This window comes from Camarhynchus parvulus, chromosome 10 (assembly GCF_901933205.1).
Source record: "Camarhynchus parvulus chromosome 10, STF_HiC, whole genome shotgun sequence".
NCBI lineage: Eukaryota > Metazoa > Chordata > Aves > Passeriformes > Thraupidae > Camarhynchus > Camarhynchus parvulus.
In genome coordinates, this window is record NC_044580.1 from 1820858 (window position 1) to 1848761 (window position 27904).

Sequence of the window (27904 nt, forward strand, 5' to 3'; positions counted from 1 at the left end):
AGGCGCAGGGGGAACGCTCCAGCCATGGAGAGCGTTTGCCTTCTATGGAGATCTCCTCCTGCACTGCTGGCACGGAGGAGAGGCCTCAGCCTCCACAGCTGCTGGGAAGGGGGAACAAAAACATCCAGAAAAGCTCAGGGCTGCCCTCACAGAGGCCTCTGGCAGCTTCACACCACCAACCCCCCACAGCAGAGGCCCGGCCAGGCCAGGGCTTGCCCTGCTCCCCGGGGTAGGGAAGATGCAGCTCCTGGTGCTCAGCTGCATCCCAAAGCAGCCCGCATCCTTCCAGCCTGGGAAACGGGGCCAGGCCAGGCCTGAAGCATCCCACACCATTCCCACAAGAAAACACCCAAGACCACAGAAAAAGTCACAGCAGCCTCTGGGTATATATATTTTTTTTTTGGTTGCATTTCATATATTATCCAGTTTCACATTCTCATAGGATCAGCAATTATAGAGCAACTTATTCTCAAATCTTTTAATACAAGCGAGACAGCCATGGTCAGATAATACTTAAAGCACTTCAATACCAAGCAATAAGATGCTAAAACAAAAATTGCACAATTTCTTGTTTACTATGCCTGACTGAATCATTGGTACAGAAGACAACCCTTCTTTTTCAAGCTTTTAACTAAACATTAACTTATCTTACAGGATTACAATTTCTCTTTAATAATAATAATAATAATTAATTGCACACAAACACACAAGAAATTCTTTATGATGCATAAATATTTCCTTATTACACATGGTACAAAAATACTCGTACTTTTTTTTTTTTGTTCGGTATTCCCATAAGGATGGCTGATTATTTGGCAAGACTGGATGCTCTCCAATCAGAAGAATGTGGGGAAAAAAAAAAAGGTTAGATATTTTACAGCTGTTCTATATATAGAAGTTTGAAGAAGGAAAAAAATAATATAATAACCCTGACTTTAAAACAAGCAGAATGGATGAGAACAAAAACCCAGTGCATCATACTTTAAAAAAAAAAAAAAAAAAAAAGCATTTTTCAAATTTTTCTGGTCGTCCTGGGGAGGGGAGGGTGGAGGTGGGAGAAGGGGTGAGACAAGGACAGTTAGTATTTCTCAAAGCCAAGTCTTCACCGAAGCAAGAGGAAAACCTTGATGGATCAATCCGTTGGGCCAAGACCTGTTGCTAACGGTTACACAAACGCTAGAACAAACAAACTTACACTCACACAGACACAAGTTAAGTGTTTTAATTCATGCCAGAAAACATGCAAAACCCATGTTGCCTTTCGATTCCTTCAGCCGAGCTGCCCCCGGGGCAGGGGGAGCTGGGGACGCCCAGGACCTGGCCCCGGCTGGGTTTCAGTGCAGCCGGATGGCAAAGCTCAGGCAGGGAGGAGGTCCTGGGGATGGAGGGAGGGATGGAGGGATGGAGGCAGCACACAGCCCGTGGCTGGGGCCACGATGGCGTCACAGTCCAGGGAAAGGGGTGCTGGCAGCCCCGGGGGCAGCGCGGCGGGGCCGGGCGCGTTGTCCTCTGGCCACGTACCAAATCCAGAGGAGGGGGAGCGATCGTCCCTGGCACATCCCTCTGTGGAGAGGCAGGGAGGAGGAACACAAGCCCAGGAGAGACACTGTGAGAGAGGAGCACGGTGAGCAGGGCCAGCTGGACCCGTGTCCTGAGGGTCCCCCACAGCCTCCACCCCAGCCCAGGGCCTGGGGGTCTCCCTGCTCCCGTCCAGGAAACCCAACCACATCCCTGGGTGGGTGGTGGGGCTGAGCCTCGCATCCTGCCTCCCCCCAAGAGTCCAAGGAACCCAAAGAAGAGCAAGACAAAGACCTGACTCCAAGAGTAATTAATTACTTACTAATGAACTAACAAAACTGACGAGACTTCCATCCTTGCTGGGTAGCTTCAGAGGGAGGGTACCAGCGCATCTGGAAAAGAAAGCCACGGCAGAGGTCCATGATCCAGGACTACCTCAGCCAGAGCACAAACCTTCAGCTCCTCCAAGCCATGTGCAAGGTCCATGGAGCAAAGATGTCTCCAGCATGGGAAAGGAGGCTACAGGTGAGCTCCAAATACTGCTTGAATAGCTCCACCCTCAGCCAGCCAAAGGAGGCAACTCAAGACCACACATTAAAACCAGACAACCTCCACAGGACATGTATGGGGGAAGAAGTGGCTCATCCACTACAGCAGATGCCCATGAAGTTTTCCAAGCCCCAATTCTGCTACCAGGAGTGGCTCCAGGCCAACCACACCATGGGAAGAACCTGGAAGAGCTGCAAACCAGCACCACTTGGAGGCTTCCCTTGGAAGCCCTGAAGGCAGGTGCTTGCTGCCACATCTTTTTCTCAGACCTGCTCCTTGACAAGGAAATGGCTAGATGGGGACCTAACAAACAAACAAACAAACAAACAAACAAGGGACAGTAGCTGAACAGACACTTTCCAGCCCCTTAGGAGACACAGTGAGCTGGCAACACCCAGCCCACAGCCTGGGACATCCAGATGATCCCATCTGGTCAGCAGGGCCAGTGTGTCCAGCTGGGCTGCATCAGCAGCTCCGAGCCTGACAGCAGCAGGAGACAAGCCCATGCCACTTGACTGAGCACAGATCCAGCAGCAGGAGCAGCAACTGGAGCCTGGAGCTTGGTCTTGCTACTGGAGTACAGCAGCCACCCCCCACTCCTCCCTCCCCAGCTGCCAGGAGAGAAGCACAGCCTCAGCACGTTCAGGCTCTGGGAACCAGCACAAGGATGGACTTGGTTCTAAGATGGGGAGAAAAGTAGCAGAAAACCCCCTGGAGCCCCCTGTGAGCCACTCCCCTTGTCCCATTCATCCTGGCACAGCTGTCCCCTCGCCCAGACAAGCCTGGCTAGATGCTCCTCTCCCAAGGATGTGCAGCAGACTCCCACAGCCTCTACACTGCTGCCTGCAGCGGCCAAGTTCTCCCCTCACAGGCATTGGGGCTGCAGTGCCAGGAACTGCAGCCACACGAGCTATGGGCCTTGAGAAGGCTCCTACCTGAGCCCTGCCAGTCAGCAGAAGCTCTGTCCCACAGGAGCCTCTCATCAGCTCAGAACAAGGCCAGTCTGGACAAGACTTGAACAACCTGGTCTAACAAAAGATGTTCCTGCACATGGCATGGGGGTGGAATGGGATTGGTTTAAGGTCCCTTCCAACTTGAACCATTCCATGGTTCTATAATCTGCTGGGCTCTTGCCAGACACCTTCACAGAGCAAGTGGGTGCCCCTAAATCAGCTCCCAGCTGGCCCCATACCTCACTCCATGGCACAGCACCCCAATCAGTCCAGCCATGGCAATCAAGGGCATGGATGTCACCAAGCCCTTCCTCCCCAGCGAGGGGTCCCACCTGGTGCCAGCACCAAAGTGCCACCCAGAGTGTCCTTTCACCTTCCACCACACAGTGCTCAGCCACCACCCAGGAAGGCTTGGCACAGACAGCAGCATCACTGACACCTTACAGGGCCGCCACAGCAGCTGCTAGAGCAAGGACAGGGTTCCTTGTCCCTGTCACCAGGAGGTGCTCGCTCAGCTGAGCCACATCTCCTCTGCAGCCGTCCTCCCTGGCCAGCATCTCCCACTGCACACCCTCCCCTCCACAGCTGGAAGCAGTTTCCTCCTGCCCAACAGGAAACTCCCCCTTCCTTCCCAAGGCTGGAGGAGCTTAACCCTGAGAGCTGCCCACGTCCCACGCGGGCTGGGGGAGCAGCACAGCCAGGCCATGCACAGCCAGCCCAGCCTGCTGCCCTCCATCCCGCCTCAGAGCCACCTTCTGCCCCCCCTGCAGAGCCTCAGCACCTCCACTTTGAACAGAAGTCTGGTTTACTCTTAAAACATGCACTGTAGCTCTGTTCTGAGCTAATCAGCTCGTAGTTCATAGCTAATAAACCATCAGTGCAGTGGACCAGCCCTCCTTGCCTTCCTCCTGCAGGTCTGCAGTGCTCACACAGCAAACCCAGCCAGCTGAGCCACCGCGGCCCCACAGCCCAGCCCCGCATTCGGAGGGTTCAGCCCTGCAGGAGCTGATACAGATGTGACAATCCTGGGTACAGCCCAAGGCTCTGATGCTGGCAGGGGGAGGGAATGACCTGCCAGGCCTTCCAGCCTACAGAAAGATTAAGGGCTTGATGGGATGAAGCAGGAACTCGGTAGGAGGGAGGTTCCCAAAGCCAGCAGAAAACACTGGAAGCTGTGGATCAAAGCAGATAGCTAAGAGGACACTCTCTAGGCAGTTTTCTCTTCACACCCCTCCAAACACTACATCCATCAAGGAGGAAGCTGAGAACTGATGGAGATGTTCAGCACTGGGTAAGGAAAGCAGAGCAAGAGAGGCTTTTACTGGAAGAGACACTGTTGTTTCTGGAGAGGCATTAGCTCACAGTTGGAAGGAGTCTGGTCACACCACCAACACATCTCCTGCTCACAGGGATGAGGCAGCCACCGCTGGCCAAGTGCAGCAGCCTCATGCTGCTGCCTTCAACATCTGTCCCAGAAACAGCTGGAGAGGAAAATGTGTGTCTCTGCCTGCCACCTCCCAGAGGCAGGAACCTCTCCCTTTCTGCAGCACAACACCAGCAGCTGCCTAAAAGTCACAATGAAATTAAAAATGGGGCAGAGAAACAGCCCATCAGAGCCTCCCTCTCCTTGTCAACACCTCCTTTGTCTCCCCCAGTTGCCCTCAGAACTTAAGTGTCCAATTGTCCACCATCCTCAGGCAGAGCAAATCCTTCAGAAGAGGGGAAGCAAGGACCAAACACACAGGTCCCTCCTCAGGGCACCTTTGGCTTGGAGGACCTGCCTTTCCTCCTTGGTTACCTCTTGGTCTGCAGCCAGCCCCAGCATCTCAGAGCTCTGACCTATCTCTACAGCTGGAATGGTCTCCAGGGATCACTCCCCCTGTGCTCCTGGGAGCTGGTAGGATCCAACCAACACATCCAAGAGCTGCATGTTGCTGCCAAGCTGCTGAAGTGCAGAGCACATCCTCACTGGTGCTGCTGAGATGCTCAGCAGGCAGCAGCACAGGTGAGCCCTGGGCAGCCCCCACGAGCAGGGAGAGCTGCCCTGCTCCATCTGCACACACAGCCCATGGAATGTGACCAGGCAGGCAAGGACAGGCAGCACCTCACCCACTGGGGTGTGCTGGACACACACCCACCCCAGAGCAGGCACTGCACCCTGGCACCTGCTGGAGGGGCCCTCAGGGGCTGGTGTGGGGGCACCATGAGATGTGGGACCAGAGCAGCTCAGCCCAGCACCAGGAACACCAGATGCAGTGGGATGAAGCCTGTGCATCTCCCCCAGCAGCTCTGGGGAGGGAGAGCTGGAGGATCAGCACACCATCCCACAGCAGGGCAAGGAGCAGGCACTGATCCATCCTCTCAGGAACATTTTAACAGGTGTGCATCCACCCATCAGTCCAATGCCTTGCACCCCTATGGCTCAGGGAGACACATCCCTCTCTGAGACTGCAGCAAAGAAGCATTTCCCTTTTTACAACAAGTTGTGCTGTTTTCTTTTGTGTTGAGCCAGCCAGGAAGAGCCACTGTTGGCCACAAGTCTCTTCTGATGGCCCAGCAGTCCCTTTCACCACCACTTGGCAAGGACAGCTGCTCAGAGCATCTCCTGCCTGGAGGATGTCAGAGCATCTCCTGCCTGCTTTTCCCTGGCTAGGAGGGAACTGGCTGGGGGCTGCTTGGCCAGCTATGCCACCACTGTCACTGGAGTTTAGAAAGTTGCCACAAGCATGAACATCTTGAACAAGAGGCTTCACACCTCTGGGAAGCATGGAGCTTGTCCAGAGAGAAGTATTCCTGGGAAGTCCCTACATGACAGCACCAACAGGCAATGAGTTACTAGGGACAGAAAATTCATCCTGTCTCCAGTCTAGGGTGGGTCTGTCAGCTGTTCCCCTGCAAGGGAAAGGGGGTTGGGACCAACCTCAGCTTCCATCAATGGGATCAGCCTCAACCCAGCACCAGAAAGTCCCAAGGTCTTTCCAGGCTCTTGCACAGCCACACAGCCACGATCCAGGACTGCTCCCTCCACCCACCACTCACTTGGACAGGCCCCAGAACCAGAGACCCACCTCTGCCATCTCCTCAAGGAGATGCTTCAAGGGAACCTTGGGCAGCCCCCTCCCAAAAAGTCTGGCATCTCTATGTCCTCAGGCCTTGACCTGCCTGACTGCCTTGGAAACACCTCCCAGGGACTCCAGGCTGTGTCCCCAGCAACACCATGTGGCCGTGTTTTTATGAGCCAATCCTGCATCCAACCTGCTTCCCACAGCAAGTCCTGCCCCCATGGGTGCTGCCACAGCTGGCTCTCTGCAAAAGAGTTCTAGAAGGGATAGCCCTGGCATCCCCTGCTGCCCACTCACAGCCTGCTTTAGAGGCACCCCAAAGCAGTGGCTCCACCTCAGAGACACAGTGCAGCCCAACTCCATCCTACCAGCAATGGACAGATCTGTCTACCAGGACCAAGCAGAACAAGACAAGTTGCATCATTGTCTCTACGCCTGTGTCAAGCTCTTCCCATCTTCCCAGGAAGGAAAATTATAACTCTGCACATCTTTGCACCTCACAGTTTCCTAAGGGCAAAGGCAGACCTGGGCCCTCATCTTTGCTGGCTTCTTTTCTTATCATCGCTTCCACAGGGAGAGGAAAAGCTCTGCTCAGAACCACAGCAGGAGAACTGAACCAGGGCTCATTTCCTTCAGTCAAACATCAACCATCCCCCTGCCAATCAGTCCCATCCCTTCCCTCTTCCCAAGCTCCCGGTCTCCTACACCACACACCCCTCGTTCCCAAGGCTGCTGATTCCCTCCATTACAGCTCACACCACCTGTGTCCTGCCTGTGATTTCAGCTTGCAAGAGAGAAGTCAAGCTCCAGGTAGGAACTGGCTCCATTTCCATTACCAGAGAGGAAAGCAGTGAGATTAGACCCACGATCAGGGCAGGGTCTGTCCCGGGAGACGGTTCTGGAACAAAGTGACCGGCAAGTGCTGTTGTCTAAGGTGCCCACTAAAATTTAGTCGTGTGCTATCAACTACCACGTCACTCACCTCCCCCACCGTGTGCCAGGAGTGAGGTCAAGGTGTATTTCTGGTTGCCCTCAAAGGGGTCAAGGTTGGGGAGAAACCAGGTTTCTTTCAGGCTGAGTGGCAGGGTGGTCTCTGCCCCAGCCCAACCGGGCTGCTCCCCTCCCGGGCAGGGCCTGGCCGAGCCTGGCTCAGCTGGAGGAGCTGATGTAAGATGGTGCCATGCTGTGTGCGCCATGTCATGTGCTGCCAAGTTGGAGATGTGGGTTAGAAAGAAGGCCTGGCATCTCATTCCCCAGGCTCTGGTGGGTGGGTAGCGTGAGGCCCATGCACTGGGTTGCCAAGGAGATACGGGCTACAGAGATGGGCAGAAGCTTGCAAATCCCACAGTGCACCTTGGAGGAGAGATGGTTACCTTACCAGTCTTTCCAGACGTGGCTGCCATCATGCTTAACACTTCTAGGAATGGAGCTGTGGTACAGCCACTCCACTAGCTGCAATAAGGCATCACTAGGGCGTCCCATCTCCAGGGACAGCTCTGAGCTTCGGGGCTAGCCTGCGCTGGCATCATGGCTGGAGTTCACTAGGGACATCAAAGGAGGGATTTGAGAGAGGGTGGGAGGGAGGGAAGGCAGATGGGACAATCTTAAAGTCAGCAGAGTCCCCGGCGGGGCAGGGTCAGGCTACAGTCCCAGCTGCAGCAGCCTGGTGCCTGCCTGGAGCAGTGCCAAGGCAAGGACGTGCCAGGAGCAGCAGCCATCGGCTGGGAGTGGCTTACCAAGGGTTCCCGAGGCCAGGCCAGCCTCTCACCACCTCCTGCCCCTCATCCCTCCTGCCAGCCCTCTGGGCAGCTCTTCAGGAGGCCAGGCCAGGCCACCTCCTCTCCCCGTTGCTGAACTCAGCTCTGCAAGAAGATGAGCCCTTCAGGTTTAAATCTCTTGTGACAAGATCTTGGTTTAGCTACGTCCTCCAACTTCTTGCCTGCCTCAAGGAGCTGCCACTGTGGAGCTGCTGCAGCTCTGGCCATCCCCGTGGATGCCCTGCAGCCAACACCAGTCCAGCAGGAGGAAGAACTGTGACTGTTCTGGGGAATAACCCATAAGCCCACCACAGGAGTGAGCCAGCCCCTCCCAGTGAGGGCAGAGGGCTCAGCACACAGGACGAAGGGCACAGCTTTTAGCCCAGTTGGTGAGCAAAAGTCATCTCCCTGTTGTGCTCCACCCTCAGCTCTGCAAGGGACAGGGCTCCGGCCCAGAGCTGCCAGCAGGAGTAATGTTTAACCCCACTAAATTTTATTGGTAACATATCCTGTGCCAGGACATGCCCCTGCAGGGTCAGCTCTGGCTCAGCACAGCCAGGAGCGGCTGGGACTGCCCAGCAGCCTCTCTGGAAAAGAGCTGGGCCCAGGCACAGCCTGGAGGGGCTGCACTGGCTCCCTAAGGCTTAGAGCCCATCAGCACCCCTGGACCCCCTTGGGCAGGGAGCTCTACCTACACAGGGAGCTCCTCAGGTCTGGGGATGAGGTCAGACAGCCTCTTTGGAAACCAGCAGCTCACTAGCTGGAGGGCAGGAACTAAGACCCCAGAAGGAAAAGATGTAGCTGGAGGCCTCCTTAATACCCTCCAGAAAAGTGGACTTTTCTCCCCAGGTTTGCACCATAAAGTTTGGGTGTCTAACCCTCACACTCAGGGTCCCTCTACAGTCACCAGTGACCACCCTGGAAGAAACTGCAGTAAAAGTTTCACCTCCCTCAACCACCTCAGGCAGGCCAGAGGGGTTGATTTTTCCTGGTCCTCCCTTCCAGGGACAATTCAAGCTTGACCACCACCCTACACACACAAGGGGCAGGAAGACACTTTTCTCTCCTGGGCCACTGAGGAGCACAGCACAGCCCTGTAGTTGTGGGCACCACCATCAACTTCTGGAAAGCACCAGCAAACACAACCTTCCCAGTGAAGAAGCAGCTTGGCTCTGGAGGTCCTTGGAAGAACATTCCAGTGCTCTTCCTGGTCCTGTCTTGAACCCCAATGTACTTCTCCCTAACCCCCCTGGAGCTTCAGCCCAACAACAGCTCACCTGTAGAAGGGCAGGAGCAGGAGAGATCTGCAGGTGTGAGAGGGGCAGGACAGAGGACAGGAGTCTGCATCCACCCCACATGGCATTTGGGAAGCAAGCTTGGCTTGAAGCTGGGCAGTTACCATCACAAAGCTTGCAGGAAGCAACAGGATGCCCAAGGGCCAACACAGCTCACTGCCAGCCAGGACAGCAAGGTGAGAGGACACAGCTCCTCCTGCTCTCCACTTAAGCAGGGAAGAGTAGGAGTCAACACCCTGCCTGGCAGGGCAGAGAGCAGAGGTTAAGCCCCAGTGCTCAGTCCCACTGCCCCAGTCTCCCATGGCACCACAACGGGAGCAGACACAGAAGCAGGCAGAGCACAGCTGGTCACACTGAGCAGGGAGGGACAGGCCTTCCAGCTTCTCCTGGACAAGTGCTTCAAACCAAGCATCTCAACTTGGAATCAGGACACTGCTACACTGTCTTGACTTTCCCTTTGCATGTTGATGGTTTCAAGTTTATGTGGTCTCTGTACATTAAAGCACCCATGTCAGACCGGCACAGGCATCCCTACATCCTCAGCTGTCAGCAGGCAAACCTGGGACACCAGGCAGCTGCTTGCACCACCATCTGCACCTCCAGCGGCTCATGCATGCAATGACTCTCCTCACTGGCCTGTACTGAGGGTGGCTAACACCCTGCTCCATCACAATTCCTCACTCTGGCAAGGCTCTAGTCACTTATCTCCTGCAGGACACCCTCCTCCAGCTTTGGGGTGTGTGAGTCATTAGGCTGAGCCCCTCAAATTAGCTCTGTTGCTTTTGCTGTGACTTGGGATGACATTTCATAGCTATGTTACGTGCAGGAAGCGTTTCCTCCCAGCAGTCCCTCAGTGGAGTTCTCTGTCCATGGGGAGCAACAGGAGCAGCCAGAAACGGAGCCCTGACTTCCTCCCACCCGCCTGCCCCTGCAGGGTCAGAAATCCTCAGCCAGCCCTGCCTGCTCTGGGCTGCACGGAGCCCCCCTTGGGCTGCCCCGCACGGGAGCCAAGGTGCAGAGGGCAGGCTGGAGGCGGCCAAGCGCAGGCAGGCCGCAGGGATGGAGCCCCGTGGCGGGGACACAGGAGGGGCCAGCCCCGGCACGGAGCCGGGCAGCGACTCACCTGAGCGTGCAGAGCGGCGGCCGCGGCTGCAGCTGCCGGGTAGGTGAAGGCGGCGTGCGGGATGGCGGGGGTCAGCTCCGTGGTGTACAGCGGGTAGGGAGCCCACGCCTCCGGGGACGCTGGGATGAGAGCTGCTCCAGTCAGGTCATCTACAGCAGGAGGAGACAACGGACAGCGTCCCAGGACTGTCCTGCTTTGGGGACAGCCTGCTCCGGATTCCCCACCCCAGGCTAAAGCTTTGCGCTGCTGTCCTGATCAGGTATAAAATCTGTGTGCACAGCTGCTCCTCCAGCCTCCCAGCCTCCACAGGAGAACCCAGGAACGTGTTGCATTACAGCCCCACGTGGGCTTTGGACGCTGGTCCACACAGCAGGCACAGGATGCAGGACAGGGGGCTCAGAGCCACATTACAGGTCACCCCATAAGCCTCAGCAGGGCTACTCAGCCCACCAGGCTGCACAGAGGGTGATAGCACAGGACTCATCCTTTATGCTTCACATTCAGGGATGCTTTAACAGATTTATAGTATCACTTGAGCTACCAAATGCAACTTTCATGTCTCAACAGTTCTGTGCTGCCCAGATGCCTGTTACTGTCCCGTGGCTCCAATACCCTGCTGGCCTCCCTGCCCTGGCAGATTCCAGGCAGAGCAGAGGTGGGTCTGGGCTCCTTTCCATTCTCAGAGTTGGGCCTCTCTCAGGCTGGAGCCATGAGCCCCAAGCCTCTCCCAGCATACTCACAGGGGTCCCGTGCAATGAAATGTGCACCCAGGGCAGGGTGGATGTTGGTGGGGTTCGGTGTGGCCATCAGCTTGCTCTTGGCCATCTTTGTGTTGGCTTTAGCGAACTCTAACCGCAGGGTCTGGGGGTTCTCGGGGTCGAAGCGGATGCCCTGTCAAGGAGAGAGCACACGGCCTTCTCAGAGATGGAAGCTCCAGCCCAAGCACAGGCTGTGGTTATTCATGGAGCAAAGGCCAGCTGAGGAACCAAGGCCACCACTCTGCAGTCACATGCCCAGATTTTTGTCACCTCACTGCAACACTCAAGTTCCCACGTGCTTTTATTTTTACTTTTAGCTGGCCTGACTAACATTAGACCCTAGACCACTGTTTCCAACATGAGGGACACAGTTCTGCTCCTTATGTGCAGGTCACCAACCACTACAGCAGGGATGGATATCAACATGGCTCAGGAAAGGTCTGTCTGCTGAAGCTGGGGTAATTGTCTACACTGGAGTTGGAATAATGGAATAATCCCATCTCTGTGGGAGCTCCCATCTACACCTTCTGCCAGCCTGAGCAGAGGCACTAGCAGGTGTCACAAAGCACAAGGCAAGGTCTACAGCACAGCAGAACCATGTCCTGCTGACCAGATCCCACCAACACTCCTGCAGGATGGGCATCATTTTGGGAGTCCTTTCCATGCTGACCATCCTCAAGATATTTTCTTGACTCACAGCAGGTCCCCACAGCCTCAGAGGCCCTCAGAGCTGTCTTCCAGTGGGCAAAAACTACACAGAGACAGCCTGCATCCATTTGCCCAGGCTGATGTCAGCCTTGAACAGCTCTCCCTGGTGGGATGCTGCAGGACCATTTCACTTCCACAGTCCAGGGCACAGCTGGTAGATGCCCTGCCCTGTCTGCCCTCACTCCGGGCCCAGCAAGGCACGTGGCCCCAGCCCCTGCAGCCCCCAGCACTTTGGGTACTCACATTCAAGGCGTTCTTGGCTGCTTCAGCGCCAGCCCGGCTGTCGAAGGTCACAAAACCCACTGGCTAAAGGAAACAACACCCATTTCAGTTTGAAAGGCTCTTCCAGCTCCTCAGGCTGCCTTGCCACCCCCTCTGCCCCAGACAGCCAGCACAAGAGACCATCCTAAGCTGGGCAGGAGCTTTAAGCAGAGCTTGGGTCATTGGCTCAGGATTCCTGCTCTGCATCTGCTCCCACCACAAATGTTTTGGTGTTCTCACGTGTGGCGACACCACTCACCCTGACAAGCCCCCAGCATGGCTACCCCTGCCTTGATCAGCATGGGAAGGCTGATGGCAGCACAAGGTTTGGGGCTGAAGCCTCAGGGCTCACCCAGGGCAGCAGGAGGGGACATGGAGACATTCAGAACATGCTGGGTCAGTAGAACCCCTCTGTGTGGCTGGTGCTGGCCCAGACAGTGCATCACACAGTGGAATGGGATCTGTCCCCTCTCCCCTCCTGGCATGTCCAGTTTGACAGCAAAAGCCAAAAATACCCAGGCTGGAGGGAGGTACCTGCTTTGAAGTCAGCTTGATCAGTGACCCCTCATAACCCTGCAGGAGAGAAGAAACAAGTCAGTGTCAGGCTCCTGAGGAGGCCATGCTACACCCAAGACACAACACGACAGCTCCAGGAGTGCCTGCAGCACCAAGCCCTCCACAGGGCAGGGGCCACAATACAAACAGGGACAGTAACACTTCTTTCCCACCAGTAGAGAAGACTGGGGGCAGAGCAGGGATTTTAGTTCTTCCATCCTGGCCCTTTGGGGAAGAACTCAATTTTCTAGATCTTCATCCAGCTACAAAGAGGAGCACCCTGTCCTGGCTAGTGCCTAGAGAAAGCAGAGCACCCTCCCTGTGCCAGAGGAGTGCAGAGAAGGGAAGCCCACGTGCCCTGAGACAGCCTGGGTGGTTATTGGAGGAGGATGGAGAGTCTGGGGGATGAGGACACATCCTCAAGGAGGGGCTGGTCCAGCTGAGCAGCAGGGCTGACCAAGAAGGTTTCATCAAGCTTAGAAACAGCACGATTCCAATGGCAGGCTCCAGCTGGAGGTTCCCAGTTGAGCACAAGTCATGGATCCCATGCCATCCCTACTTCCCCTGACAGAGCTTTGGTGCCAGGTCACCCACAAACCAGCATCTTTCCCTCCAAAAACCAGATGTGAAGACTCCTTACCTTGAATGGTCGGAAGAGAAGGTAGAGCTCTCTGGGTTTGATATCCACAGGAAGGCCACTGACAAACAGCGTCCGTACCTGGGGAGAGGCCAAGCAGCTCTACTGAGATGTTTGGTGATGTTTGGTGCCAAGCAGCAGCTGTACTGACAGGAGATGGTTGCTGCCCAAGCAGGAGCACAGAGCCAGCTCAGAAATGCACTAAGAACAGGACACCTTGCATCGAAGGTCTACTAACCCTTCCCTGCATGAGGGAGTGCTGTCCGGGATAAAACACAGCTAGCCCTTTGACCTCCACCTCAAAGGATTGATGCCTTTACAAAAATCCAGTCCCTGGCACCATGGCCAGGGTTGGTGAAGGCAAGGACACCAGCCCCACAGCCTGACAGGGCCTTGATGGCTAAACTGGCAAAGACCACACATTGCCACAAGAACCAAGTTTGACACATCCCAAAGGTCCAAAGGACCAGTACAAATCCCAGTTCTCTCCAGACCTTTCTACAGATCACATACTGGACCTCCTCTCCTCAATCTACCCTGGCAGTTTAATTGCATCACCAATTCAAAGACAGCCCTCAATTTTGAGAAACACCTCACTGCCCCTTTTGACTTCTGTAGCAGTCCCAGAACATCACTTCAGGAAGATTTTGGGTCCATCCCAGCTCCTTCCCCAGCACACCTCAGACCCTTCAGGAGTTGCTCCCACACCCATTCTCAGAGCAGTTACTCTACTGTGCCCAGCCAAGAGCAGCTGTGCTGGGCCAAACCCCTGTAGGCATCTGCTCTTCCCAGGCTGTTCAAGTCATGGACCAAGTCCAAACACATTCATGTCAAAGCAAAAAATGCCAGGGGAGGATTTCAATAGATAATCCATTAAAGTTATAGATAATAGTTCACTTGAATAACCAGGAAGAGAAAGAGCAGGAGGCTCACGGCCTGGGAGAACTCTGCTCAGCAGTCAGACTCACCATGAGACCTTCCCCCTGCACACTGGCTGGCACTATTCCCATAGGAAACAGCACGATGAAGCTGCAGAGGCTTTTTGTCAATCAGCACAGAGCTGGAGAGGGACGTTATGAACAACCAAAGTCACAAAGACACCGGTCATTATGAACAAGGAGCAGGAGCCCCAGGCCAGAGCTCATCTCCTGGCCTGCTTCCAGCACAGAGCGACCCCATTACGTTTGCAGGGCAGAAGGGCTCTGCTCCCTGTTTTGTTTTGCTCAGCCATTTCCCCTTCTCCAGGCAGAGTGGGCTGTATCCAAAACCACTTTTACCAAGCATGTGCTTGCCCTGCTCCTGGGCTGGAGGCAGACCTGGAAACACAGGAGCCCCTGCCTCTGTAATTCTTTGGGGGCAGCCAGATAGAGACTCCAGCACACAGGGAAGTTTCTCTTACTTACAAATGAGAACTCACCTCCTTGAGCTCCTGTGCCCAGGACAGTCCTGGCAAGGCAGAAAAATGCCATTCCCAGGGTAAAGCCCCTCAGGATGAACAGTGATTGTGAAAGGCTTGGTGTGCCCCTGCTCTCCTGTGCAAGCTGAGACAAAGGGCTGCCACTGTCCCCCATTAGAGCAGTGTGAGGAGCCTTCTCTGGCCCAGCACAGCCCAGGAGCAGAACCAGAGCACCCTTCCCATCCCCTCACCCTTCAATATGGATGCCTCTAGCACACACTCTTGCTCTGCCCTGTCTTGGGAAGCAGGATGCCATGTGGAGCATTCAGGAACGCTTCCCAAGCCCAGGCTCAGTCTGACAGGCTCCCCAACCATCCCACCCCACATCTGGTGCTTTAAGGCACCACTCCAAGGCCACCCCATGCCTGGACAGAGGGGACAATGCCACTGGTTTTCCTGGCTTGCTGCCTGCCTCAAAGACCTCAGTGCCTGCACTTCAGCATGAGCTCCACAGAGCGCTCCCAACAGACCCACAGCCATCTCTGGCAGGGGAGGACTGCAGAGTGTGGTGGCACACATGTGCCTCGGCCATGTGAAAGCATTGTCCCTTTTCAATATTTCAGGATCCAAGTGCGCTCAGCCCCCAGAATGGATTTTTCCTTGCGAGCAGACAGAAATCCACATCCCTGTTGGGTCTCTAAGTGGCCCCGTGACGCGTCGCTTGGTAACTCCTTGCGACAGGCGTGACACGATGGAAGATGCCTGGTGGCTCAGGGAAGGGGGAGCCAGAGCTGGAGCCCTCACATCAGCCTGAGCACAGCCCAGGAAAGCTCTTTGTCAGAGGGAACAGGCTCCCAGTGCCAGCCCCATAAGTTGCTGCCAAGGACAGGAGCAAGAAATCGCCTCTAGCTGATCAGAAGTTTCCCTTTGGCCTCCAAGTCCTGTTTGTCACCATCCACAGCACTGAAAAGGCATCAGAAAGCCAAGCCACAGCACCCAGCAAGGGCTACCATTGCTCCAAAGCCTGGGCAATTCCAAATGCCACCAGCCAACCTCTCCAAAGAGGGGCTCAAGACAAACCAAGGAAGGCCCTGCTCAGAATGCCTTGTTGGAAGCAGCAAGACCAAGCAGTTGGTTTTATCTCTGCAGTTCAGCACATCCATAAGTGATCTACAGAAGGGTAAGGAAAGAGGGAGACCAAGTTAATTAAGGGAGGGTGAGGCTGGTCAGAGACCTGAGCAATATTTTCAAGGGACAGAGTGAGCAAAGCCAGAGGGAGCTCATTTCTAACACCAGGAATAAAGCAAAGGAGATTTAGGTGACCCCACAGGAGAAAAGCAGGAGGCAGCTCACCAGCCTGAGCCTCACTGTGGGCAACCTGGTCCGGCCTCTCCCCTGCTCCCAAAAGAGAGGAAGCTGTAGATGAGGGCAAGGGGGTCTGGACAAGCATCTTCCAGTGCATTAACCAAAGTGGGACTCCCCAGTCAGCCCAAGTGCTGCAGGCTTTGAGAGCCCAGGAATATCACCCAGGGCTGACAAATCCAGGCATTCAGCCCTCACACTCAACGTGCCACAACAGGATAACTTCTGCTAAAACATGCCCTACTTCAAGTCCCTGCCACCCAACACCAAATCCAGCCTCCCCACAGCGCATCTGGAAAAGGCACAGGACAAAAACCACCAAACCAAACAAAAACACCATCAAAAATTTCCATCCGGGGCTGGATCAGAAACTACCTGGGCCAAACTACATGTGCAGGCATCCAGCAGGAGCAGATCTCCAGGAATACCATGTTCTTCTGCTCATCCTTAGGCTCTGATGCCAGGTGAGAGCAGTCACATCCCCCCCAGGGATCTGAACTGGGCACATGGGCATGGGGGAAGCAGGACAGGGAACAGCTCTCACCTGGGACAGCCCAGGAGGGTCACACTGCTGCAGGCCCTGCAGAAAACATCCTCCCTTCCCCATCCCTGCCCCTCTGGGGATGTCCCCAGTCCAAACACCTGATAGAGAGGGAGGAGGGCCATGGAAAACAGGATTCATGCCAGAAGGGACAAGACCATCTAGGCCATCTCAGAGAGGGAGGATCCCAGCACAGCTTCCCACGCAGGGGGAGGAGGGACAGGACAAACCATTCAGCCCTGGAGTTCTCAGTGTCAGTCCTTGCACAGCTGCATCTCCCCAAAGGGACACCCACCTTGGGCCAGCACAGCCAGGAGCTTCACACCAAGGCTGTAAAGGAGCCAAGCAGCAGCACCTGCCTTGTCCTACCACAGCCCCAGCACTGCCAGGAGAGCAGCACAGCTCCCACAGCTCCTGGCCACAGCTGCTGTGGAGTAAGAGCTCTCAAAAGAGAGTTCTGAGCTGCCCTGCAGCCCAGAATGGGTCGAGTCACGTCACAAGTGTCTGATGCAAGGGCACAGGTACCCTGAGGGTGCAGTGATTGGGGTTTTTTGTTAGAACACTGCTCCAAATCCCCCTCCTGGAGCCAGCAAGGCCAACCCTCCCCTCTGGAGAGATCAGCCCTTTATCTACACCACCCACAGCACAGCTTGGGCTACTCCAGCCCCCCAGAACTGGCCTGGATCTGGATCCGTACTTCCAGCACCTGCAGCACACAAGCCTTTACCAGCAGTGGCTCAAAGACACCTGAGCACAGCAGGAACGTGCTCTAATGCCTCCCCCACATTGTGCCATTGGGCATTCCCCCTCTCCAGGAAGCCACTCCAGTCTCACACCAGTTTTTCCTAGAAACGAGCCATTTCCCACTAGTCCACACCAATATGTCCCCTGAGCCTTCTTCCTATGCCACCAGCCCCACGCCACCCCGCTGAGGACAGGGACAAGCTCTGGCACAGCATCCCAAAGGCACTTCCCTCGCTGGGGTGCCAGGAGCTCAGGGATATGGAGCACAGGGATATGGAGCACAGCTTTTCCCAGTGGGGTGCCTGCCTGCTGTCGGGGTCACCAGCGAGGCCAGAGGGGACGCAGAGCCCCGTGCTGGTCGCTGCGATGCAGCCAGGGCCACTTGACGCGAGAGCGCTGGAATGCGGCGAGGCTGCGCTGCCCCCGGAGCCGGGACTTATAAGGCACGGAGCGGAACGGGGCTGCGAGCTTGCACAACAGCGCTGCGGGGAGGGGAACACACGGACTCCACCGGCGGGGCTGGAAATGGGACGGGATCCTCCCCTCGGTGTCTCACACACGGGCCGTGGGGATGCAGAGCCCTGCCATTGCAAGCACAAAGTCCCAGGAACAGCAAGGGAGGAGAAAACCGGGCGAGAGGGATGTGCGGTGTGTGCGAGGGACAGCAAGCAGGGCAGCCTCCACTGCACGGGGCAGGAATCCCGAGAGAAGGGGCTTGCAATGGCTACTGCACTGCTCCATGCCTCAGTTTCCCCTCCACCAGTCAGAAGAGGTGGCAAGAGCCGGGACTGCTGCCCTTGCAGCCCCAGCGGAGCCCGCATCGCACCGAGCCCTGTAAAGGATCGGGAGCCGCTCCAGCCCGGAAGCCCAGAGCCTCGCAGGCACTGGAAAGATGCTCACCCATCCCAGAGGGAAAACGGGGCCTTGAACCTCCCCCAGCGCTTCAGGCATTTCCCTCCAAACACAGCCTTTTGCACAAAAGGCACACGAGGACCAACGTCCCCCGGCCCAGAGGGAAGAGGGCTGACCACAAGGCAGCCCAAGAGCAGCATTTTGTCCCCAAGGCTGTGGTGTCCCACACTGCTCATAGCCAGAGCAGCCTCTCCCCAGCACTGCTCTTCCCCACGTCAGGCAGGGGATGTCAGCAGGGCTCAGCCGCCCCTGTGGTCAGGGGAGGAGGAAGAGACTGACAAGGGGGAAGCAGGGAGAGGCACCAGCCCCACTCTGGGAGAGCAGGAAGCACATGGGGGCTGATAAATCCAGGCACAACAGGGCAGCACCCAAGAATAGACCTTGGGCCTGGCAGAGGAAGCTCTGCTGGTGTGGCTTGGATGCCTGCTCCTGCTATCAAGTCCCATCACCTCTGTCTCTGCAGCCTCTCACAAAAAGAGCAGCACCCAGATGGGTTTGGGCCACAACAGGGGCTCAGAGCTGATGAAACATTGGGAAAGGTCAGCCCCACAATCCCCAAGACATTACTGTCCACCAGGGCAGCTCCCCAGCACAGGGAGGGGCTGGCTGAGCACCCTCAGGTTGCCTTCATCACCTTTCACCTTGCCAAGAGGTCCACTAGGCCAGAGGGGACAGGCACCGGTGCCACAGCCAACGTGCTGAAGGACACTCGCATCCATGCTGGCCCTACCCAGCCACCACACTGAGCCCTGGGCTCCAGACACCCTCACCTGCCACTCTCTGGGGTTGGGGACCTGCAGACACCTGTCACCATCAGCTGGAGCCATGGACTTTACCTGCTATGGAGCAGCTTTTCCTGCCCACACCCAGGCACCTGCTGTCCAGGCAGGAGACAGTGGTGAAATGGGCTCCTCTCCAGAGCAGAGACTGGCAGGAGACATGGGTCTGCAAGCAGGACCCTCACCAGAAACATTCTCACCTCAGATCCTTCATTGAGTACATCTGTATCTGCCTCACCCCACCACACGATGATTCCTGGGCACTCCTCAGTCCTGTGCCTCCCAGGACACATCCAGAGGAATCTCTCCTCAAATCAACCCAATTTGGGGCAGCACACCAGCGGCCATGCCCCAGCCCCATGCAGCATGTCAGGAACCTCCACAGCCCCACAAACGAGTGCTCCATAAAACCCAGGGGATGGAGAGCTGGAAGCTCACAGCAGCTCTTCACTCTGGACAGCAGTTATTGGAGTGTCACCCCAACACTGAGAGACCTTTGGGGACACCAGGAGGATGACAAGCACCCACAGGACTAAGCCAACACTGCATCAGCCCAGCTCTTAGCAAGACAGCACCCCTAGACAGCAGGGAAGGGCTGTGCTACCAAAATATGGACCAAAAGTGCCAACTGAACCCACAACACGCCCTCTGGCTGCTCTCTCCCAATCCATGGCCCATGTTGCACTTCAGGCCATTGCTCCAGGTGACCCAGGGCAGCTACACATTGAGGGAGACCGAACTCCTGTCCTTGGAAGTCGATGGGAAGGACACACACCCCCAGGCCAACAGCTTTTGACACACGGACACACCCCATGACTGACCTCACAGCAATGCAAGAACCTGACACCACCTGCTGCACTCCTGGGCAGGCACCACCCCAAACATTTCCACAGCTTCTCCTGCACTGTGCAGCAGGGCTGGAGAACCTCCACAAGGGTAAGGCCGCCCACTGGGCCCTGATGTTTCCAGCCACCCCAGCACACCAGGACCCAGAGCACCCTTACCAAGCCTGTGGCACCCACTTCTGCCATGCCAAGGGTCACCAGGTGCCACTACTCCCTCCTTGTCAGATGTGCTGCCTGGCTCAGGATCACACTCAGGATGGGCCAGGTCCAGCAGCTCCAGTGCTGGAGCTGTGCCCCACTGCCCTGACCCTCATCAGGTCCCTGCACAGGGCCAGGGACACAGGGGGGTTTCCACTACCCCACAAGGTGCAGGAAGATGCTGAGTCTTGTAGCAAGGTCTAACCACATCTCTTCTACAGTCATGCTACTGTGAAGCTTCAAGCTGAAGCTTTTATTTCAGGTAGAACTCCACAACAGGCAGCAGTGCTGCTCTGTGACCCAAGCAGCAAAGTCTCCAGGACTTGGCACGGCCAAGACCAGCAAAGCCTCCAGGACTTTCACTCCACAACCTTCCACATTAGTTCCAGCAAGAGTCTTGAATTCCTACAGTGCCAGATCCTCAAGCAGAGCTATGAGGAAGGACAACAAAGCCTAAACTACTCTTAGCTACCTCCCAGACATCTCAAAGGGCATCCTTCCTACTTTGGTGAGGGCAAAGCAGAGACCTAGAAAGGGAACCATTGAGTTTGGCCTTTCCTAACTTCCACGGGCACCGCCAAAAATCCATTAATTCTGATGCTATGGAGGGAAAGTCCTGCTCAGCAGCTCCTCAGGAAGACTCATTCTGAAGCTGGGTCTCATTTAATAGCCCAGGTGACAGGAAAAAGAAGTTGCCCCATCATGGGGACCAGCTGAGTTGGGATGTCGACGCTTCAACTCACATCTAAGAAATTTAGATTTGAAAGAGTGAGAAAGGAGAAGGAAGCTCCTTCAGAGGGTATTCACAGGACACAAGGAGATAATGGGCAGATTCCCACATCCCTCCTCCTGTCAGAGCAACTCAGTGCTCAACCCAAGACCAAGAGATGTCTGGGAACACATCAGTTCCCAGAACCCCTGTGTGCATGGTGACTCCAGGGTGTCTGCTCAGCCAACTATCTGTCACTGACAGAAAGCTGCATCTAACACTTAGGGGGCTTTTAGGATGCATGAAAACAGCTCTGAGGCACCGTCCTGCTTCAGCCAGGCCAAGTGCAAGAGGATTAGTGAGCGGTGACTGTAACTACTACAGCTTCATGTTCCTCACAGTGAAGAGCAGCATCAGAGGAGACATTTGACTCCAGAACTCACACTAACCTTATTTGTTTGCAGCTGCAGAGCTGGAATCCACACATGCACGAGGTATCTAGGTCCACTCAAGCAGAGATTACAGAAGTCAAGAGATGCCTGGCACCAGTCCATGAAGTGCTACAGACATCCAGCACATAACACAGCCCACTCACCAGCAGCATTCCCAGGCAGTTCCAGCAGCCCTGGAGTGCAGCAGCTAAGGAAAAAGGGATGTAGGATTTGCTACTGAGGAGGTTGTCTGCAAGCCAAGAGCCTCTGTCTCTCCAGCACAGAGTTTTCTAACCCACAGCCTTTCATGGACCAACAGGGAAGATCACAGAATTACATTATTATTTGGTTTAAAAGGGACCTTAAAGATCATCTCATTCCACCCTATGCATGGGCAGGGACACCTTCCACTAGACCAGGTGGCTGCAAGTCCCATCCAGCCTGGCCTTGAACACTTCCAGGGATGGGGCAGCCACAGCTGCTCTGGGCAGCCTGTGCCAGGACCTCACCCTACCACATGGAATTATTCCTTCCTAAGATGACCCTCTCTGGCAGAGCGTAGCCAGGTCCTCACCTGGGCTCTCCCAGCACACTTCACATTTAACCCTTCCCACCTTCAGCAGTCTGGGATCCCCAAGCTCTACCTCAAGAGCAGCAGCCACCAGCCATGGAGGTGCCAACAGGCCCTTCAGACCAGCCAGGAGGACTCACAGGATAGCCACAGACTTCAACTGCCAGTCTGAGCATCTGTGCAGCCAGCTCCAGATCCCTCCTGCTCGTGGTAGACCTACAACTTCCCGGTGACTTCCCAGGAGAGCAAGAACTGATTTCTAGAGTAGAACCAACATGTCTGCACCAGGCACTCCGGAGAGCAGGGTGAACACGCAGGGTTTTATTGCTGTGCAGCCATGGACACAACACCCAGTGTCCACGGGAAGCAGGAGAGCTCCTCCCGCTGCTGGGAAAAGCTCTGCCTGCCCCAGGGGTGGGAGTGCAGCACCTAGGCAGCTGCCTGTCCCACACTGGACTGCCAGGAGAGATGCAGCCACGCAGATTGGTGGCTGCCTGGAAAATTAAACAGAAGATAGCAGCAAGTGGGGAGGGATCGCGTTTGGGGAGGTGTCTGGTGAGGAACAGCAGGGACTGACATTAGGCCCTGTTTGTTTAACATTCCCGTTAACGACCTCGAGAGGAGCGAGAGGCATTCTTGTCCTCCGCATGTCACCAGCCAGGAAGCGGCTGCGAGATCCAGGGGCTCACAGATAAGATAAAGGGAAAGGCTGAATTTGGGAGCTTCGCCCCGCTCTATCTGGGGCACACGGCGCCCTTCTGTGAACGCCTGGGGAGGCAGGGAAGGAGGTGGGGGGGTGGAGGAGTGTCCACAGCGCCAGGATCTGGCAGTGTTATCCATGCAGTGTGGGAAAATATTCCAGCACACCCTCCTGCATATGTTGGGACTGAAGGACTCCACTTTGCACCGAATGTATTTATCGCTCTGTATCAAGGGGAGCTTCTGGGCAAGAATTTGGGCCCCCAAACCGTGCTGGGATCCTGAACACAAGGTCACTCCTTATGCCTCCACTAGCCTCTGCGGCTAGGAACAGCTCCTGGTCAGCCAGGAGGTACTGGAAAAACAAGCATTCAGAGCAGGCTCAGGGTAGCCACCATGGAGCCCAAACTGTGCTCACCACCCACAGCGTTATTTCTGTTGGGTTCTGGTGGAGAAAGGACTTTCCAACAGCAATCCCACAGGGACTGGGACATTAACCCCCCACCAGCCCCAGCCTAACCCAGGTGCCAGGTCTTTTGCTGCAGCCCTGGGTGCAGGGTGACAGACACACCCAGCAAGGCCACAGACCATCAACAGGGCAGACAGACCGTGCCCCTCCCCACACGCTCCTGGGGGCTGCACAGCGGAGAGCACAGCCCCTTCTGTCCAACCCCTGCACGCTCCCCAGGGATGCCATCTTTAACTCAGTTTTCCAGCCATCAAGCTCCACTCCTGGGAGGACCAACCTCTCCAGAGGGTGAGGATTTCCTGAAATGCTCCAGCACCTGCTTTGCCAAACAACCACTGGGCAGTGGGGAACAGACTGGCTCTTGCCCAGCACCAGGAGCTCACCCAACCACCACCTGTGGGCACCAGCCCTGCTGGAGCAACACCACTGGGATGAGATGCACCAAGTGGCACCAACCTCAGGGACCTTTGCAGGCCAGTGAGTAATTGGACTGAGGAACCACATAGAATCTTCTGAGCGCTGTGAAACCCCCAGGTACCAAACCTCCCTCCACCAGGAGCGGCACAGGGCCCCAGGTGTGGCACAGGGCCCCAGGGGCTCAGGCTCTCAGCCCACCCACACCAGTGCCACCCGATGACGCTGGGACACGCCGCTTGCAGCATCCACATCCCATTGCATCAGCGCATCACCCGTGCCCTGCTCCACGCTGCGGACAGCATCGCTCCAGCCACCACCTGCCAATCCATTCCAGGCCATTACTCGGGTCCCCCTGGCCGGGGCTGAAGCCCAGGGGACGCCATGGCCCCATGTCAGCTGGCACAGCAGGCCGTGCTGCCCGGTGGGTGGTGGAGCAAGCCAGGCGCCATGTTGCGGCGGAGAGAGCGCACGGAGGACAGCGAGGGGAGGGGACTGAGCACCTCCCCGGTGCTGAGGGCCAGGCGCCGAGGACTGCAGCAAAACGTTTCCAAGGCCAGGCATTTTCCAGAGCCCTCTCCAAGATGGAGGGCAGCTAGTAACCCACTGTGGCAATACCTGCTCTAGGGGTGCAGTGATGGCATCAGCCAATGGCTCCAACAGCCAAAGCGCAAACATGGAGGGCTGCAAGCTCTGGCATGTGGCTACAGACAACTGACCCTTACTAGCCTTCCCAGCCCTGAATCCAGCAGCATCCAGGCTCTGGCTTGCAGTGGTATCTGGGGGAAGGGGCTGCCGGCAGGTCAGTTCAGTCCTCCAGCCCCAGCCAGGCTGCCAGCACACACAGAGCAGGGCAGGGGCTCCTCCACTATTGTCCAAGTGTCTCCCTTGCAGCCCACACGGTGCTGGATCTAGGAGCCCTCCAGCTACAGGGACGTGGCAACAGGACACCATGCCCACGGGCACCGGCTGCGCTGGATGGAGCAGGGACCTGCCAGCCCTCTGCTCCACAGAGCTGCAGGGACACCGGGCTGAGCACGGGACTCGCCCTGCCCGGCCCCAGCCCCTTCTCGGGGCGGCCCGGGGACTCCAGTACCAGCTCGCCAACACCTCTGTACTCTGGCTGACACACAGCCTAGCCCCATCTTCCCAGCCCGCAGCAGCCCCGGCATCTGGGCTCCGGTTCCTCGACGACCCGGGGCTCCAGCCCCGACACCGGGTCCTCTATTCCCCAAAAGAGGCGCTGCGCTCCTTCGCTGCTTCCCCGACGCCGCCTCCGCGGTCCCCGATACCGCCCTGCTCCATCCCCAGGACCCCAGCCGCGGTTCCCCGACGACGCTGCGCTCCACCCGCCGTCCCCCGACACCCCGGGGTTCCATCCCCGCCGCCCCGTCCCTGGTCCCGCCCCAGCCCCAGCCCCGTTCCCGACCCCCGGCCACTCCGGTGTCCCAGCGCCGCCGCTCGCAGTTCCCCGGCGCCCACCTCCTCCTCGACGGTGCCGCCGCCGTTGGTGTGCTCGGTGTCCTTGTTGAGGTTGCTCATGGTGGGGTGCCGGGGCGGGGGGTGGTGCCGGCTGCTCCGGAGCTCCGCGGGGCCGAGCCGGGTGCCGGTGCGGTGCTGGTGGCGGGGGCGGTGCGGGGCGGTGCGGGGCGGTGCGGCGCTGCCCTCCCGGCTCACATACGGCGGCCCGGGACGGCGCCGCTGTTAAGGGCCGGGCCGGGCGGAGCGGGGCCGAGCGGAGCGCAACGAGCCGCAGCTGCGGGGCCGACGCGCCCCAGCCCCAGCCCGAGCCGCCGCTCCCGGTGCCGCCACCGCGCACCGAGCAGCGGGGCCGGGACCCGCCCGCCTGCCCCGCCCGGGGCCGCCCCCGGCCGCCGCCGCCGCCAATCCCGGCCCGGCCCGGCCTCCCGGGACCGCGGGGAGGTTTTTTTTTCTTGTTGGGCTCGAGTTATTTTAATTATTTTTTTCCCCTCCTTTCCACGAAAAACTTTGTCAACTTTGATGAACTTTCGGGTTTCGACTTTCTTAAAGGGCCCGCCGGGCTCTGATCTCGCGGCGGGGCTATGCCGTTCTCTCCGCGCATCCCCGGGGCGGGGAGATGTGGCTCAGCCCCGCCGGGGTCCGAGAGCCCCCGGACGGCACCTTTGTGACCCCCGATGAGAGCCCCGAGCCCCAAGAACAGCAGCCCTGGGAGCTCAGCACGGGCATCCTGCAACTCCGGGACAGCGGCTCTGAGCCTCAGGAGAGCAGCCCCGAATCTGCCCCGACAGCATCCCCGGGCCCCTGGGGACAGCAGCCTGGTTCCTCCTGCCTGGGCAGCCCCACAACCATCCTCACGAACATCGATGTGTGCAAAGCCCTGTTCTTGGGCCTGGGAGGAGGAGCAGGGTTGAGGCACAGAATCATGGAATCTGTGTGTGGTGGGGGTGGGAAGGGACCTTAAATTTCATCTCATTCCACCCCCCTGCCATGGTTGCTCCAAGTCCCATCCAGCCTGGCCTTGGACATTTCCAGGGATGGGGCAGCCACAGCTTTTCTGAGCCAGGGGCTCACCACCCTCATTCTCCATCTTCTTTCCTCTCTCCCTGCCCACATAGGTGCCCAATTGGCCACACCCTAAAGCACAGCTCATGTTGGATAACATGAGCAGAAAACGGAATGCATAAACATTCCTCCATACTGCAGCCCCCAGCTTGGTCCTGTGTGAGGTATAAGTGTAAAACCCCAAGAGCTTGGGTCAACCTGCCAAGTGAGAGATGTCCAGGGATCTGAGCCCTGTTATCTTAACCAGCATTTCTTGTGCCCAGCCCATGCTGCTTTCCCAGCACTGAGACCAGGTGAAAGAGGGGAAACATCATCCCTGTCCTGCCCTGGGGGTCCCACAGCCCCCCTGCATTACAAAAGCCAAGTGTGTTCCCTGTCTTCCATTGGCCTGGCTGGAGACACCTGTGCTGTCCCCATGGCACTGAATGTCACTTCAAAGCCAAACTGAGTCCACACCTGGCTCTGAGTGACAGTGTCATTGCATCAGGAGCTCAGGGATATGTGGTTTTGCTCATGTGAATGCTGTGAAGAGGTGTGAGCCTAGCTGGGGGTAACCACAGCTGAGTTCCCACCACGCCTGGGTCCACTGCCCTGTTCAAGCCGCAGCCTCTGACTCCATTTGCCACCCAGCTACAGAGAGGCACCCTGTGAAATGTAACCCCAAACTGAGCCATCCCCATGCACAAGCACTGTCCAGCACAACCCACAGCACTCTGAGTCTGCCACCAGAAAGGCAATGCAGGAAACGCCATCACCGAGATGGTGCCCACAGCCGAGCGCATGTGGGCCAAGTAATTCCATCATAGGAATTAGGAGGTGTATTGGAGGGGATGAAACATCCTCCTGGGAGCACCAGCTTTATGTTCCCCTCCTTTCTAGGTTCTGGCTTTTAGCAGCAGCAGCTGTTTGCATGCAGCACAGAGGGTTTGTGTATGGCGCCCTCACACAGTGGCAAAGTGACCGCTTCTTTTTTCAAGGCTTTGTAATGAGTTGCTAAGCCAGAGAGCCTGATCCCTGCCAGGTTCTGCACGAGGGGAGAAAACTCCCACTTTTTGACTAAAAAAACCCCAATTTATTTATTTAACATGCTGTCCTACAGAAGGGTTTTGGAGAGACTTCACATACCAGCTGTGAGCACCACAGCAAGAGCTCCCCCAAGCCACCCATGGAGTTCAGCACAGACAGATCCAGATCAGAGCAAGGACTTGCCCCACTCTTCGGGGATGCTGCCCTTCACCATAACTTTGTCCCCAAGACTTGGGGACAGTCCCCGAAGGCTGTGCAGGAATAACTCCCAGGAAGAGTGTTGCCTACCATTGCCCAAAGACTCTAAGAGAGCCCACCCTCACAAAGACCAGGATATTTGCTCCCTGTGCTAATTGAGCAAAACCCAGTGTAACCTCACAGCACTTTCTCTGTGTTTAGGTTTGGTGTTTCACTTTCTACAGACTTTGTGTGCAGAGCCTGAGGCAAGTGGAAGAAGGCACAAAAGGGTGGAAGTCAGGAGCAGCAGCAGGTTTTCATCAGACCCCCAAGGACCCCCATGCTGCACACACATGCAGAGGAAGAGACATTCTGCCTCTTCCAGAGCAGGAAAACGCTGGCCACAAGCAGAAGAGTTTATCTATCCATCATGTGGGGCAATAATAGTGGGTCCACCACATCACTACCATACTGATGGCCACAACCTCTGGTTCATTTTGTAGGCAAATCCATGGCATTGGCTGGAGAAGAGTATCCTCCTTGCACACCCATCCCTCAGAGCTGTATGTGGTGGCAGCATCCCTACATCCCAGTATCTTGTGGCTCACAGAACCTTTGACATCTTCATAAACATCACACCCAGGCAGCCTCTCCCCTCCCAAAGCACTGCAGCATGTGCTTCAACACATGGAGCCCTTGATGGTCCAACCAGCTGCACACAGAGATGTTTTCTCCCCCCAGGAACTTAAAGGGATGGACAGCAGGTGGGACAAATAAAGCTGTCACTGCTACCAGCTTGTGCAGGTGAGCCAGTCCACCAGAAAATGGTGATGCCCCTGCAGAGATTTTGGCTGAGGATTCCACTTCCACCTGTAGATGCTCAGCTTTAAGTATGTGATCCAAGGTCACAC

General features: G+C 56.6%; 1 protein-coding gene across 3 annotated transcripts; it reads right to left on the reverse strand.

The window, feature by feature from the left end:
• Nucleotides 1–392: 392 nt before the first annotated feature.
• On the reverse strand, nt 393–25023 carry RBPMS2 (RNA binding protein, mRNA processing factor 2). Of its 3 annotated transcripts, none has more exons than XM_030955389.1 (8): nt 24729–25023; nt 13180–13257; nt 12519–12557; nt 11967–12029; nt 10998–11148; nt 10258–10406; nt 1841–1910; nt 393–1563 (listed from the first exon to the last, which is right to left on the reverse strand). In XM_030955389.1, exons 1-7 carry the CDS (start codon nt 24786–24788, stop codon nt 1848–1850), a joined length of 603 nt encoding a protein of 200 aa, XP_030811249.1. In that variant the 5' UTR covers nt 24789–25023; the 3' UTR covers nt 393–1563; nt 1841–1847. The 3 variants fall into 3 exon arrangements, with proteins under 3 accessions (XP_030811249.1, XP_030811248.1, XP_030811250.1); XM_030955388.1 differs by having other exon boundaries at nt 393–1606; XM_030955390.1 differs by lacking the exons at nt 393–1563; nt 1841–1910 and adding an exon at nt 7587–7623.
• Nucleotides 25024–27904: the final 2881 nt, after the last annotated feature.